Below are 16,449 nucleotides of genomic sequence, written 5' to 3'. Positions count from 1 at the left end.
GCATCATGACTTCATATAGAGTTCTGATTTGACTTCTAATATAGGTATTTCTGGTCTTGGAATCTTTGGATACACCAAATAAGCACAATTAAATTTTCAAAGGGATGTAGAAAATCTCTGCGACTGGGAAATTGACTTGCAGGTAAAATCAGATGCCAGTGGAGGATGTTCCCTTCCTCCCTCCCTCCCTTCCTCCCTCTCTCCTTTTCTCTTTTCCTTTGTGGTACTGAGGCTCAAACCCAGGGCTTTGTACATGTTAAGCATGGACACTAACACTGAATTGAATTCCAGCCCAGGAGGCCTTTCTTTTACTCCCTTTAATGTCTCCCACAATCCCTAGTTAGAAACCAAGAGAAGTGATAACCAGGTGGACCACTGGCTATGGGATCAACCATATATACACTCAGTACTTTATTAATTTCTCATACCATAAAGTTTTCAGAGAAAGCTGTAGCATCATTAAAGTAAGGGGGTATAAAAGCACGTTCTGCATACCTTTGGCTTAACTGCAGTGCTGGGAATTAAACACACAGAACAACTAACACTTTCACAACAACAAAATACCAAATGAGATGCTGCTAGGAAACATCTGGTCGCTGCACTGTTTACAGCCAATTCCAGTGGTGAATAAAAGGGGTGAATGGACTTCCAAAGAGGGCACATTCTGGTCCCCTGGCAGCAAGGTAGAGTTTTTCTGCTGGAGGGAACACTAGATGGTTGCATTTCTATTTTTGTTCAAACAGAAAACTTCTTCCATTCTCATAGGGGTTTCAAAAGGATTGCAACAGCAGATGGAAAGAACCCATATACACTCATGCATGCAATTACTAGGAGCTAATTGAATTTGAGGATTAGGTCTATCATTAGAGGGAAACGAAGCCTGTCTGTCTCCCATAAATGGTTATACACTCTGAAGTAGATATGGCACAGGCCATGCTTTGGATATAAGATCACTGAAGTATTAGATGCTGCTAATGTTTAGTCCCTATAATGAAAATGATGATGAGTGACATGAAATATGTGCTTGCATATTTTAGACGGTATTTCTTCGACTGGAGGACACAGCGGTAATATAACTCAAGGACTGTTCTCCACCTGTGGGTTGTGACCCCTTGGGGGTTGAATGACCCTTTCCTAGGGATCACCTAAGACCATTAGAAAACATAGATTTTTACATTATAATTCATAACAGTAGCAAAATTAGAGTTCTGAAGTAGCAACAAAAATACTTTTATGGTTGGGGTCACCACAACCTGAGGAACTGTATTAAAAGGTCACAGAATTAAGAAAGTTGAAAATCACTGAATTATACTATAATGAATGGAAATTTTGGTGGAGGAAAAAGGGGGAAATCAGAGAAGTTCTATCTCACACTGGTAACTAAGAAGACACTGGGGCCAGAACATATCTTGAACTAAATTTATAAGTCAACCAACAAGTACACTAATTTATCCTGCTTGAAATGACAAAACATAAAGTTAAGAAAAGTTAATATACAGTTTAAGGGTCCAATTCCTTTTGTGTCAGTGAAAACACTGAATGATTGATAAACTCAAAACAAATGCTGCGTTCACACTTGACTCAATCGGTTCACAAGTATAGGTCACACTGTCTCCTTAGTCAATCAGTATGACATCCTGCTTGGCCAATGGGAAGTTTGTACCATCTGCTGCCCCAGAGAGATTTCTCCACATAGCTTTCCCTGTGTTTACTTGATCAGAAACACTCGGTCCAATTTTTCTGTTTGTGTGCAGCCAGTCATCACACATGAGCAACAAACTGAAAGCTTAGCTTGCAACGATGGAATTTAGTATAATCATCAAACACGGCAAAGGTAATCTAACACGCGCTTAATGGTATGGACAGCCACTGTGAATTATGCTAATTAGGCATAAATGGGAAGCAGCTCAGGAAAATGATTGCAATTAATATTATTTTACATAGATGCACTGAACAAGTCCAAGATGGGGTGAGGAAAAGGAGAAATCAGATATCTCTAAAGAACCTCTGCATTTTAATCTGGGCCTAAGGGAATGTCTGACAATCAGAACAGGATAGGAGACAAGTGATTTTCTTTTTTTTAATAGTAAGAGCTAAAGTACAGAAGTTGCACTGAGAAAAACAGATCTACTGAAGAGATTCATGGCTGTTCTTATAATAACACACAGGCCTGCATCAGCTGTTACTGCACAGCGGGCGATCTCAGAACACCATGGTTTAGGACACAGCTGTTTATTTGGTTCAAATCCATGTGCTGTGTGTGCTGTGGACAGAGGTGTTCAGAGCAAGTTTGTCTCTGTCCCACTGGACGCCGCCGATCTGTCCACTGTCAGTGTGTCCACACACAGGGCTCTGACAACGTGGAGCTGGCTTTATTGGAGCCTATGGTTGATCTCACTTGTCCTCACAGAGGCTGTTCCAGCTTCCTTGGGAAATGATGGCTGGTCTCAAAAACCACCGTGGCAGGGAGCCCATGGGAGGAAGCTCCCCATACCTTAGGGGTTCTGAACCATTCTTTTCACTGAAATTCTGGCTTGCCCATATTCAAGAGAAGGGTGACACAAACCCCCAGATCTCACTAGGAAGAGTGTCAAAACCACATTGCAAGATGTATGTGCAGGAAGAGAGATGTTCTCATACCACTTTTGGAAAGTAAATCTGTCAGTTATTGCCATTCTTTCTTCCTCTCCAGAAGGTACTCCTTCAAATATGCATTTATTGGCCTTTTAAACTTTATTTCTGCCGAAGCACACATGATAAAACACATGACATTAGATGTGTAATATGTCCCCACAAGTGACACGGGCCACAAAGGTCAGAGTCACTTCTCAATATTAGTTAAAAGTCTAAATCAGCATTCCAAGTCAAGCATATCACAGTCCTGGTCTCTGAGGTGAAAATGTGGGATAACAAACACAGTCAGCATCACCTGCATTTGTGCATGCATCTTGCGGGGTGACTACGTCCAGTGAACTCGAGTCTGCCCTCCTTGATTATGACTAAACCAGAATTTCAGCATGAAGAATGGTTCAGGACTCCCAAGGTATGGGGAGCTTCCTCCCATGGGCTCCCTGCCACGGTGGCTTTTGGAACCAGCCATCATTTCCCAAGGAAGCTGGAACAGCCTCTGTGAGGACAAGTGAGATCAACCATAGGCTCCAATAAAGCCAGCTCCACGTTGTCAGAGCCCTGTGTGTGGACACACTGACAGTGGACAGATCGGCGGCGTCCAGTGGGACAGAGACAAACTTGCTCTGAACACCTCTGTCCACAGCACACACAGCACATGGATTTGAACCAAATAAACAGCTGTGTCCTAAACCATGGTGTTCTGAGATCGCCCGCTGTGCAGTAACAGCTGATGCAGGCCTGTGTGTTATTATAAGAACAGCCGTGAATCTCTTCAGTAGATCTGTTTTTCTCAGTGCAACTCCTGTACTTTAGCTCTTACTATTAAAAAAAAAGAAAATCACTTGTCTCCTATCCTGTTCCGATTGTCAGATATTCCCTTAGGCCCAGATTAAAATGCAGAGGTTCTTTAGAGATATCTGATTTCTCCTTTTCCTCACCCCATCTTGGACTTGTTCAGTGCATCTATGTAAAATAATATTAATTGCAATCATTTTCCTGAGCTGCTTCCCATTTATGCCTAATTAGCATAATTCACAGTGGCTGTCCATACCATTAAGCGCGTGTTAGATTACCTTTGCCGTGTTTGATGATTATACTAAATTCCATCGTTGCAAGCTAAGCTTTCAGTTTGTTGCTCATGTGTGATGACTGGCTGCTCACAAACAGAAAAATTGGACCGAGTGTTTCTGATCAAGTAAACACAGGGAAAGCTATGTGGAGAAATCTCTCTGGAGACGTGACAGAATCCAGGGAATGTCTGAAAATTTCAGTCCTCACCAGACTGAACAAACTCTGCACCTAACATTTGCCTTGGGTCTGTTCATCATTCAGTGTTTCCATTTACACAAAAAGAGGTTGAGCTTAAAACTACATATTGACTTTACTGTTTAATAGGTCTTTTGTTTTAATTTGGAGGCATCATGGTCCAAGTACAGAACAAACCAGCCAGATCATTATGGTGAAAATCACTTGACCTTAGGAGAGAGAGGGGTGGAAAATAATGGAAACAAAACTCATCTGTATCTTTGATCTTTTGCTGTCTGTGAGACTTGGGAAATGACAGTTCCTGTTCTAAGTCCTTTGTTTTACATCTGTGAAATAAGAGTTAGATTTCAGACAAAGACAGGTGGAAGACACAGAACATTTCTGCTAACTAGGTAGTTGTGATCCTTGCTCTAGACAGGGAAATGTTGATTTAAAGCTATGTACAGCTTTCCAAATCCATGGTTATGACTCTCAGTGAATCAACTAACTTATCTTTGAGATTTTCACACATCATTCTTTGTTCATACTTTTTCCTTTTAATTTTTCTACAATACTTTTAAGCATTTGGATGGTTGCTACCATGAGAAGATGATAATGAGCTAGGTCATCATATGTTACTTTTAAGACTGAACAATAGTTGGGGATTACATATTAGTCTTAAAAATATTTTTGTGTGGAGGGTTTTGATTTTGTTCCATATATAGTGTACAGGTCTTTCATCTGATTTGTTAAGAATTACATCAGGGCTGGAGAGATGACTCAGAGGTTGAGAGTAGTTGCTGCTCTTCCAAAAGAACCATTTTTGGTTTCCTGCACCTATATTGTGTGGTTCATAGCCACCTGTAAATCTAATTCCACGGGATCTGATGCCATCTCCTGGCCTCTGTTGGCACTGCATTCATGTGCACATACTAACATACATAGACACACAGTTCAAAGTAAAAAAAAAAATTACATACATATGTGTGCCTTTGCAACATTCTTTTTTTAAAAAAGATTTATTTATCTATTATGTATACAGTATCCTGTCTGCATGTATCCCTGCCCACCAGAAGAGAGCACTAGATCTCATTATAGATGGTTGTAAGCCACAATGTGGTTACCTGGAATTGAACTCAGGACCTCTGAAAGAGCAGCCAGTGCTCTTAACCTCTGAACCATCTCTCCAGCCTGCCATGTTCTTTATATCTTTTATTCCTAACCATTTTTGTTGGCAAATCAAGAATAACAACTTAAACTTATCCTTCAGAAGTAACCATGCACCAAATTCTTGCGTTATAATTTTCCTTTATCTAAAATGTTTTTCTCTGTGGCCAGGTTGGAGACATGAGTAAGCCTCAGTATTCTGTCAAATAGATTCTCTGATCTTGAGTTTCTTGCTGTTCCAATTTCATTCTGTTGCTGTGGTAAAACACGTTGACCAGAAGCAGCATAGGGGAGGAAAAATGGACTTTCTTTGGTTTGAAATTCCATCATTGTGGGACAGTCACCCATGTGTGTGTTTTAGACTCCTGGGAACACCATATCCACAGTCAAGAGTAGAGAGGCATGAATTCATGCTGCCTTCTCCATATGCTCAGCTAGCTTTCTTGACTTTTCTATAATTTAGGGTCCTGCCAATGAAATGGTGCCACCACAGTGGGCGGGGTCAGTTAACAGTCAAGCCAATACCTCACAGACATATCCACAGGCCAAATTTACCTAGGTAATTTCTCAGCTGAGACTTTTCCCAAGTGATTCTACTTTCTAGTGAGTTGACATTTAAGACTAATCATCACGATTTGCAAAACAGAGCCTCAAAATATTCTGTTTTTAATTTTCAGTTTTCCATGAGAGAACTGAATCTTGGTAAGCATATTTGCCCAGTGCTATAGCTAGCTGAACATAAGACTGATATCTGAGCAATATGAATCACAACATATTTACCATATCTGCCTGCCTGTATAAAGTCAGATCTTGTTTGTACTTTTTGGTTAATTGTAAATTCCAGGAGAGAATGAATTTTGCTTTTATATTACTATATCCTCATTGTCTTAAACAAGGCCTAACATGAGGGGAACATAAGGACTCTAAATCAATTTCTGCTGTATAACAAAATACTACAAGTTGCATCCATAATGAACTGTTAAGATTACAGTATCCTTTCTTTCATGAGAATTTTATTTCTCCCGATCTAGAGTTTGAGAAGTCTAGGATCTAGGTGCTAGGAAAATTCATGTCTAGCACAGGCTCCCTCTCTATTTCCAAGGGATAACTACTTTCTGCATCATGACATGCTAGAACAACACAGAAATGGGGGCTCTGTCCTCTGCCCATGACAGAGAAGATGGAGAGACTCAGCAGCTCATTCACCTGTCTTCTATAAGGGCATCAATGTCATTCACAAAGGCAGAGGCTCATGATCTAATCACTTCCCTGGAGGACTCACCACCTCCTATCACCTACGCCACGTCAATAAGGTTTCCAGGTGAATTTTGAAGGGATACGAACTTTCCAATTGTAGGCATCCTCTCCTCCTTTTGGAGATTCTCTGTAGTAGAAGTCATACTTTTCTTCTATGTGGATGTCTGAGTGCACCCAAGCTCTTATGAATCCAGGTTCTCAAAGAATGGCTGTGAGAAAGACAAGTGCCCTCCTGGCAGTCTTATTAGTCTATCTTGGGGTGAGTATGGACAGCCATTTACTTGAAGGCATAGTATAGTAAGAAAAATAAGCCATTTCACCTCTAAAAATGCTCTCCACCCTTTCCTATCTGACTATGTAAGTTTATACAATTTATTTTTCCAAAGAACTTAGTCATCAACCTAGTAACCTTTGTGATATATTAAAAATTGAAGTTCCCTTTGCTTCTGGAAATTTGAAGCATTCATTTTCATTATGAAGGATCTATGTGAAAACCAAAGAGGAAACTCAGAGTTCAAGAAATAAAGAATAACGCTGTAATCATAACAGCTCATTATTTTGTTTTTAAGCCTGATCGTTCACAAGGTTATTTCCTGGAGTTGAATATTAATGGACTCAGGCTGTCTTTATGCAGGAGAGATCTTAAACAACAATGTTCATAAGGAAGGACATTAATCAGGGGAGAGAGGAGAGCCTTGTTTCTAAAAATGTTTGCCAAATAGCTACCCTTGGGTGTGTTCCTTGGCTTAAAATAAGTGCCCATGCTTTCCATATCCAACACAATGGAAAGTATTTGTGGTTATGATTCTGTTATACAATCTTCTACATACTAATGGGGATATCAAACTGAGAGGCTGCTGGAGAGCCTCAGAAACAAACAGCATCGCTCATGAGTGATATAAGGTAGAAGCTGAAAGAGTCCCTGCGTGGAGGATTGGTGGTAAATGACTTAAGAGCAAGCCATGACTCTGATTTCAGAAGGGGAAAAGAAGCAGGCTGGCCTGCTGGAGGACATTTGGATGCTCCTGTGATCTGATTTTAACTCTTCTGTTTGCTTCTTACCACCTGGAAGATGGTGACGGGTACCTAAGAAGTGCCAGTCCAAGTACCTAATCTTGGCATACAAGCACTCACTTCCGTGGCCTGTGAAGCTACAGTAGATGTGATGTGGGGCTGCCTTTCACTCAGAACTCTTTGCAGCTTCCCTCAAGTACTATAGTTTCAAGTTCCATGTTTTTGTTCAGATTCTTCCCTCATAAGGCCTTTCCAAATCTTCTTCACCAATTTATTTTACTTCTCAGGCATAGTCCATTTAAATTTCCCATCCTCCACAAAATCTTCTTTGACTGTTCTTCTAGCCACAGGTCTTACCTACCCTCTCCTGCTGATTGATTGGTTCACATCTTTACATGGCATATGCCCTGGGGATTTCTTCTGTTGTCTTGATTTATTGGGTGCATGTGCCAAGTATGATTTTACATAAACGTTTAAAAATAATGACCTCATCTTCTCACAGCTTTCTTTCTCTCTCCTATTTTTTATGATCACTTACATTCTGAGAAGAGTTCTATATAGTCTTGAAAACATAAGCAGAGCTGTTGTTTGATCTTCTGAGTGTGGGTTTCAAGACCGTATAAAGGTTTATTATTGTAGTTTGTAGTTTTGTTTACCTTTTTTTTTTTTTTTTTACAATCAGGACAGTTCACTGCAGCCAAGGGAGCATTCAATAGTATGAAAATCCAATCCAAACTCATTTGTTTTTCCAAGCTGAAATTGCTAATAGTTCTTCTCGGTCTTCCCTTCCTTGTGATCTGTCCTGAAAGAAAACACCACCTCATGGCTCCTTGATCTGTCCTTCTCACCTGAAATATGATGTATTAACAGAGCTTCCCATGAGCAACTTCAAAGGTCAGGTTTACCCTTAACAGAAATTTCCTTCTAAATAGTCTCTGTGTGTGTGTGTGTGTGTGTGTGTGTGTGTGTGTGTGTGTGTGTGTGTGTGTGTGTGTATTTATGTGAAGTCGCAGAAGTGTTGAAAAACTACCCCTACCATCTATTTATAAAGCCTTTTAAAAGCTTTAACCCTCACTACAGAGGTGAACATTACAACTGTTGGCCTTCTTTGTCAAGGAGAAAAAAAATGGCTTAAAATGTTTGTGTTCAGCAAATCATACAGAATTATGTCCTTATCCATCACTGTTTCCACAGCACTACAAACTTGGGAACAGTGTTTTCGGCCACCTTCTGTGGGTATCATGGTGCCTAGTCGAGCTCAACCCACAGTGAGTTCAGTGTAGCAGTGGACAGAGGCCTAGATGTAGGAGCATGCATTATGGTGCTTGCAGCCCATGCTAGGCTCTGTGCCCCAAGTGCCACTTCACTTCCAATGTCAGGATCTTATTTATGAAACAAAGAGGGAGATCCAATATTTTCATAGGTTCTATAGGCATAGTAACTCTTTTCCTGTTGTTTCAATACCCCTCCACTTCTTGCTTCTTTTTTATAAATAGCTTTCTTGATAACATCATACATGTTACACTGCATTCTGATTCCTCTCACCTCTCCCTCTCCCTCCCATGGTTGCCCCCCCCCCCACTAATCCTTTCCACAGTCATGTCCTTTTGAATTGCTTTGGGGCCCACTGAGTTTTTTCCCTTGCTTTCTTTTCGTTCAGCTCAAAGACTAACTGATGAGCCCCTGTGTTGTGTGAAGGGAGACTGGGGTCACAGAATGGCTCAAAGCTAAGTGTGCATTGCTTATATAGCTTTTTATAGTCCTTTCCAGTCCTGCACATTCCCCCTTCCTTCTTCTTGCCTCTTCCTTCCCTCCATGTTCAAACAGCCACCCTCTTTTCTGTAGGTTTTCAAAGCTTCTGCTTTGGCAAAGAGAAGGTACTCAGTCTTGTAGTACTGGATGCTGTTGTTTACTCAGGACTCTTAAATGTGCAATAGAGAGTCAGTGGGAGCCAGGATACTCTCTCTCTCTCTCTCTCTCTCTCTCTCTCTCTCTCTCTCTCTCCCTCCCTCCCTCTCGTAGTGTGTGTGTGTGTGTGTGTGTGTGTGTGTGTGTGTGTGTGAGATGTATGTATGCACATCCAGAGATCAACTTCAGATTTGGTTCTTCAAGGACCATCCACCTAGTTTTTGAGGCAGGATTTTTCACTGGAACCTGGGACTTGCAGGGTAGGCAGGGCTTGCTAGTCAACCAGATCCAGGAATTTGATTGTCTCCCCTCGCTTGTGCTGGAGTCACATGCTTATGCCACCATGTCTAGCTTTTCTTTTATGTGGGTCTTGGGGATCAAACTCAGTGCATAGCCAGCACTTCACTGAGTGAGCCGTGGCCAGCGCTGCAGTCCTTGTTTCTTGATACGTGCTACTAGACTTTCATTTAATCAAATTGAGACATTAATTAAACAAGAACAAAATGGTCCTTTGTAAAATAAACTTAGTGTTGCTGGAGAATTTCTCTCCAGCTCCCACCACCAAGTCCCGCCAGTCCCAGAGCCCACTTATAAAATAAACACACAGACTCTTACATTATTTAAACTGCTTGGCCATTAGCTCAGGCCTGTTATTGTCTAGCTCTTACTCTTATATTTAGCCTATTTCTATTAATCTTTACTTTGCCACATGGCTCATGGCTTACTGGTACCTTACATCTTCCTTGTCCTGATGGCGGCTGGCAGTCTCCCCCTCTCAGCCTTCCACTTCCCAGAATTCTTTTCCTTGTCCCGCCTACACTTCCTGCCTAGCCAATGGCCAATCAGTGATTTATTTACTGACCAATCAGCAACACACTTGACATACAGACCATCCCACAGCACTTCCCCTTTTCTTTTCTTAAAAAGGAAGGTTTTAACTTTAACATAGTAAAATTACATATAACAAAACAATTATCAAGCAAGAATTACAGTTACAATATTAAAGAAGAGATCCTATCTATCTTATATTTGTAAGTTTAAGGTTTTATATCTAACTTATCTTTTATTATAACTAAGGAAAATTGTAAGTATCTAGTCTTTAACCACATCAAAGACCTCAGAAGGATATACTACTACCTGAGAAATGGAGAAGGATATAAGCAACTTTTAGGAGTCTTGTAGGGTAGACAGAGACAGCTGGCAGCCTGGACAGTCATTCAAAGTTCTCTTGTAAAGTTGGGGCATCTGTCTTCAGCCCACAGGCCTAGAGTCTCTTATTCACTTTTCTCTGTGTCCTGTAGAATGTCTGGCAGTTTTCTCTGCAAAGCAGGAACCTGAAGGACCATTTTGTCAAGCAAAGTTCAGTGGTCACCTTTCTATGGGTCCTGCATATCCAGTTGATCAAGCAGTCCAGGCAAGAACAGTTTCTTGCCCAAATGGCTATTTTTGTCAAGGTGAAGATAAACTCCGTATGGAGTGTCTTCGATGCCCATCCTCCTCTCTGAAGTAAAACGGTGCTGTCAGGAGCAGACATGTCTCACTGTCCAGAAAGTCTAAATTTTTAAAACATTTTAAATGCCATATTCTGTAGGTCTTTGAAGTGTTTGAAGACTACCTATCTATCTGAAATATAACTATGTATACCTAAAAGACTTAACTAACATGGCTACAAATATGATTATCATAGATGACTAATTATTAATCTATTTTTTAATTATCCATTATAATTTTAAATGAGTTACATAAACATAATACCTCAAACAAGAATAGAAATATATATACAGTATAACAAAATTAAGTTTAAACTTGTATCAATAAACTAAAATCTATAGCGATGTAAAACATTTTAAACAAGTTGTTACTCTTTAAAAGTAGGTTCATTAATCTACCCTTTCATCCTATCATATCTAAACTATCCCCCTTTTTGTTTTAGAAAGAGATTGTATTTATAATCAACCTGATTTAAATAAAAATATTGTTTTTTCTCTGTCCCACACCAGAGGGCTCTTCTGATTTGGGACACAAGAATCTCTTAACCATTTTTTTTTTTTTTGAGCAATATGTCTGGGTTTAGAGGGGGAGTGAGCCAATTCCATCTCTAAAGCCAGCTTGGTATATTTGGGAATTTGGGCGTAGCTTCTCTTACTACTTCCTGCTGGAGGGGGGCGCTGTATCTTCTGGAGACAGAAAGAAAATTTTAGGATCATGGAGTAGTCCGTGAGGCTGTATATCTGAGCCAGTTGACTTTAAACCATTCTGGATGTTGAATCATCTGGGCCATGGTGTCATTGGAGATCTTTCAGGGGGTCTTGGCTGGTCAAACCTGATGTATCTTAATCTGGAACAAATCCATAGTCTCTGGCTTTCTGTGGAAACAAGAGCAGAGACTCTTTTCCAAAGCAACATATCCTTATATCCAAATTTTGAAGTCAAGGTACCTTTAAAATATACATTTTGGCATAACTCAACAGCTTTTACAATCAAATGTTTTTCTGCAGTTACGAATATCAAAGAGAACATAATCCAGATTCTCTGTGTGATAGCCATTCTTTACATGGCTTATTACCTTTAATGTTTCTTTAAAGACTTTATTTTTAAAAACTATTTGTTTATATAACTGTATATATTTGTTTTTTCTCTCTTTTAAGCCTACGTACATTTTACACACATTGTGAACTATTCCATCTGAATCAGTCTTATTGTGAACCTATTGATTTAAATAAACTGCAGCCTTCTAAGACTGAAATGGTGCTGTGGCTGTTGGCTCCGCCCACTTCAGTTTCCCAACATGGTGGTGGTCCGTTTTCTGCCAGCTCTGGGAGCTGTAACTCTCAGAAATAGTGGGTCTACACTTTTTATCAAAGTAGCGTGTAGCCCAGAAACCTCTTTTTTTTTTTTTTTTTTTTTTTTTTTTTTTTTAATATATACTAGTAAAGAGTAAATCTACCATACAGCATAATGTGCCACTGGCACACGTCTCAGTCCCGCCAAACTGCAGGTCAAGTGCACACGCCAGGAACCCGCCAGTAGTTCAAACCCGCATTTTGCGGCGTCTAGCCGTCCATATGAGACATGAAGCAGGAACCTGGTTTTGGCTCTGTTTAGAATTGGTTATTAAATATTCTCAGGTTTAAGGTGGAAACTCGAGCCGTTGGGCACCATTTGTTGCTGGAGAATTTCTCTCCAGCTCCTGCCACCAAGTCCCGCCAGTCCCAGAGCCCACTTATAAAATAAACACACAGACTCTTACATTATTTAAACTGCTTGGTCATTAGCTCAGGCCTGTTATTGTCTAGCTCTTACTCTTATATTTAGCCCATTTCTATTAATCTTTACTTTGCCACATGGCTCATGGCTTACTGGTACCTTACATCTTCCTTGTCCTGATGGCGGCTGGCAGTCTCCCCCTCTCAGCCTTCCACTTCCCAGAATTCTTTTCCTTGTCCCGCCTACACTTCCTGCCTAGCCAATGGCCAATCAGTGATTTATTTACTGACCAATCAGCAACACACTTGACATACAGACCATCCCACAGCAACTTAGCTTATTTTTTCTTCTAAAGCTCTATGACTTGAAATGCTAAGTCCATTGTTTGACTGTTTTCCAAATTGATACATCTCCTTTTCTACAGGCATTGGTTCTACAAGAATGCAGGTAGCTCCCTTTGGGAACCATGATTGTCTTTAGAGGTGCATTACTGTTTCCCTTTTATTAACACAATTTTATTATTTATTTTCTATATCCTACATGCATAAACCATTAGAAATTTTAATTTTTCTTTCTAAAGCTACAAATACCTTACAAATAACTTAAGTTACCAAAGACTTTTATGCTTGTTTCCATCATGACCAACCACCTATTAATTTAAGGTCAAACATGATTATTCTCCCCAGAACACAACTGAAACATTGATTTCCTCTTCTATAGCTCTAATCCCCCTAATATCTGTGGCAGTGAGTACTCGCCACTTCAGTATTCCCAGCTGAAATGGCTGGAGATGTACTGAATCTCTAGAGAACAACGTAGAAGGACAGAAAGGAGGAGCCATGATGATTAACCCTTCCAGCTAGCCCAGGAGCTCTAGACTTTCTCTTTTGCAGTTGTGGAAATTGAGGCTCATGGGATTAATAGTGGTTTGTCCAGTGTTCCACTCCACACCTCTGCAGGTCACATTTTAGTCTAATGTGACTCCACATTTCACATCATCTTTTCAGTACCAGGATGGGGGGCGGGGGTCAGGAAAGTGCTAGAATCATGTATATGATTGGTACTAGGGTAGGAAAGGGCTTGAAGAAGGGAATTTCATCTGTTTAATGAAGAATCCCTGGTTCCTGTCCCCGGTATAGATTACGTCTCCTACATATGGAACCATTCAGTTCAACTTCTCAGTGAAAGGGTCTTCTACTAATGAGACATCTCTCTTTTGTTTTTCACAGCAATTTTGCAGGCAGTAATAACTGGTGACCTTATGAAGGTAAGCTATTCTCCTACCACAATGTTGGTGATTGCCTCTCCAGATTTTCATGATCTAGTCTATAAACTACTTCCCTTGCCTGCACTGGCTGAGGAGAAGGAGGAATGAACAGAGAGAGTGAGGAGAGCCCTCACCATGCTCTGTATCTCCTAACAGCAAAGGAGTGTGGTACAATTCCCTGGACTTGCCTTGGTTCCTTAAAAAAAAGGATTGTATTCCCAGGATGCAATGCTCATTGTGCCTAGAATCCCTGCTATCTAAGACTAACGTTTGAAGAATCTGAAGGCTTCTTTTTCAGATGTGTCTGTGAATGAATACATATATAAGAATGGCCTGAGTAAGCCCCAGAAATGCATGTACCAGCTCAGAGCTTGCACCTGTTGATATACTCATCTGCTTTAGAAGTCACAGCCGACTGAAAAAAGGCAGGCTAGTCCATCTGGGGCATTTCAACTCATGCTTGTATTTTCTGGTGAATTTGGTTCACAAGGAAGGAAATGGTCACCATCTCCTTGAAAGCAAATGTCAGTTCTGAAGGTAGATTGCCTGACTTAAGATCTTGCCTCTGTCATTCACTCTATGTGTGGTTTTATGCCTTTAGTGAATTTTCTCAGTGCCTTGATTTCTGTATCTGTGAAACAGGATAACAGTGTTATTTCTTTCTTGGTTTGTTGTAAGACTGGATGCAATCATATGATAAGGCTGCCAATACTGTTCATGTTGCATAGAAAAATGCCTAAAATGTTAGCTGGCTTAGTCTTGCTATATAAATTTTTTTTCTAACAACATAGTTATTAAAACTATTTGTCATAATGTATTCTGTGAGTATTCTAAAAGATCTAACTGTTCTCGGGTTATTTATCTGGGGGCTCATGACTACCTCTGAGTCTCTGTGTAACTCCAGCAGTGCTAGTGTGTTGGCACTGGAATGGCACTGACTACCTCTGAAGGGGTGTCTTAGTTTGCGTTTTTATTGCTGTGGAGAGGCACAATGACCACAGCAACTCTTATAAAGTAAAACATTTAATTGGGGTGGTGGCTTACAGTTCATAGGTTCAGTCCATTATCATCATGGTGGGAAGCATAGTGGCATGCAGACAGACATGGTGCTGGACCTGAGAGTGCTACATCTTGTAGGCAACAGGAAATTGACTGAATGATACACTGAGGGAAGTTTGAGCAAAAGAGACCTCAAAACCTGCCCCCACAGTGACACACTTTTTCCAACAAGGTCATACCTCCTAATAGTGCCACTCCCTTTGTGGGCCATTTTCTTTCAGACTAACACAGTGGGAAATATACCTTTCCCATCAGCCCATGTACAATACAGGCTGAGAAATGAAAGGCTATAAAAGGAAGCCTGAGAATTACTAACTTTTTTCTCTTCTCTTTTCCCTGTCTAGTGTGTTCCCCGTTCTCTTTCCTCTTCCTTTTCCTTTCCTTTTCTTCTTTCCTTACTGTTTTTAAGCATACCCATTGAATAAACCAAAGTATGCCTGTTCTACATTTTCTGCACGTCACTAGCAGAAAGCAGAATGAGAGAGAGGGTTCCCTACATATGGGCCAATCGCAGGCTCACTCATATGATTCTGGCCATGCTGTCTGTACTGTTTTCTGTGGTGATATATTGTGTACCCCAATATATTGTGTACCCTAATAAACTTACCTGGGGATCAGTGGACAGAGCCAGCCACTAGATTAGACATACAGGCCAGACAGTGGTAGCACACAACTTTAATCCCAGCACTTGAGATCTCATGCCTTTGCTTGGGAAGCACACACGCCTTTAATCCCAGGAAGTAATTAATGGCAGGAAGCAGAAAAGTATATAAGGCACGAGGACCAGGAACTAGAGGCTTTTAGCAGTAGTTCAGCTGAGACCCTCAAAGCTGAGGACTCAGAGGCTTTCAGTCTGAGGATTTGTGGAAACAGGATCGGCTGAGGAGTTGGCGAGGTGAGATTGGCTGTGGCTTGTTCTGCTTCTCTGTTCTTTCAGCTTTCACCCCAATACCTGGCTCTGGGCTTTTTTATTATTAAAAGACCATCTAAGACCATTTAGCAATTGATGTTACAGTTTTCCACTGTAGTATCCCAGAGGATTGTTACCCAGAGGAGAAGTCTCATCTCTAAACAGGATTCCTGGAAATTCATGGTCATTGCCCTTCAGTGGGCTAGCCAGCACCAGTATACAATCCTGCAAGGACTTACTTACCTTGGATTCTGTGGAAAGCAAGAACAAGCCTGCCCTTGGACACTTCTAATCCAGTTTGCAATCTGAAGCTCTTTCCTTATGCTTTTGTTATAGGCAAACAGCTCCACAGATCCTAGATGCATTGCTACACACTTAAAAATACAGAGAATTTACAGATAATTAATTAAAATACAAGTAATTACTGTATCTGTCTGGTTATCCTGGCACAATCTACATTATAATTATTTCCTAAATGTCTGAGGAGTGACTCAGTAATACTTTATTTACTATGAGATGAAATACAGACAATGAAGAGTATTCTTTTTCAATCATTTCTCTTGTGTGTGTGTGTGTGTGTGTATGTGTGTGTATATGTGTGTACGTGCGTGCGTGCGTGTATGTGTGTGTGTGTGCATGTATGTATTTATCTGTCACCTTCTCAATTTTCTTTTACTTCCCTCATGTGAAGGATGCACACTACATATGAAACAGGGAGAGAGAGAGAGAGAGAGAGAGAGAGAGAGAGAGAGAGAGAGAGAGAGAAAAGAGCAGACTCCAGGGG

The 16,449-nt window shown here is 40.6% G+C and overlaps 1 protein-coding gene across 1 annotated transcript in view; it reads left to right on the top strand.

Annotated features, from left to right (window-relative positions):
- Dgki (diacylglycerol kinase iota) overlaps positions 1 to 16,449 on the top strand; it is a 391,316-nt gene that overhangs the window by 355,860 nt on the left and 19,007 nt on the right. Inside the window, exon 25 of the mRNA XM_059257016.1 lies at positions 13,659 to 13,696. Coding sequence (XP_059112999.1) covers positions 13,659 to 13,696 — 38 coding nt within the window. The remainder of the gene's footprint in view (positions 1 to 13,658; positions 13,697 to 16,449) is intronic.

The sequence above is a fragment of the Peromyscus eremicus genome, chromosome 3 (assembly GCF_949786415.1).
Source record: "Peromyscus eremicus chromosome 3, PerEre_H2_v1, whole genome shotgun sequence".
Taxonomy (NCBI): domain Eukaryota; kingdom Metazoa; phylum Chordata; class Mammalia; order Rodentia; family Cricetidae; genus Peromyscus; species Peromyscus eremicus.
Note: the sequence above shows the minus strand (reverse complement) of the source record. Positions and strands in the feature narration are given on the sequence as shown.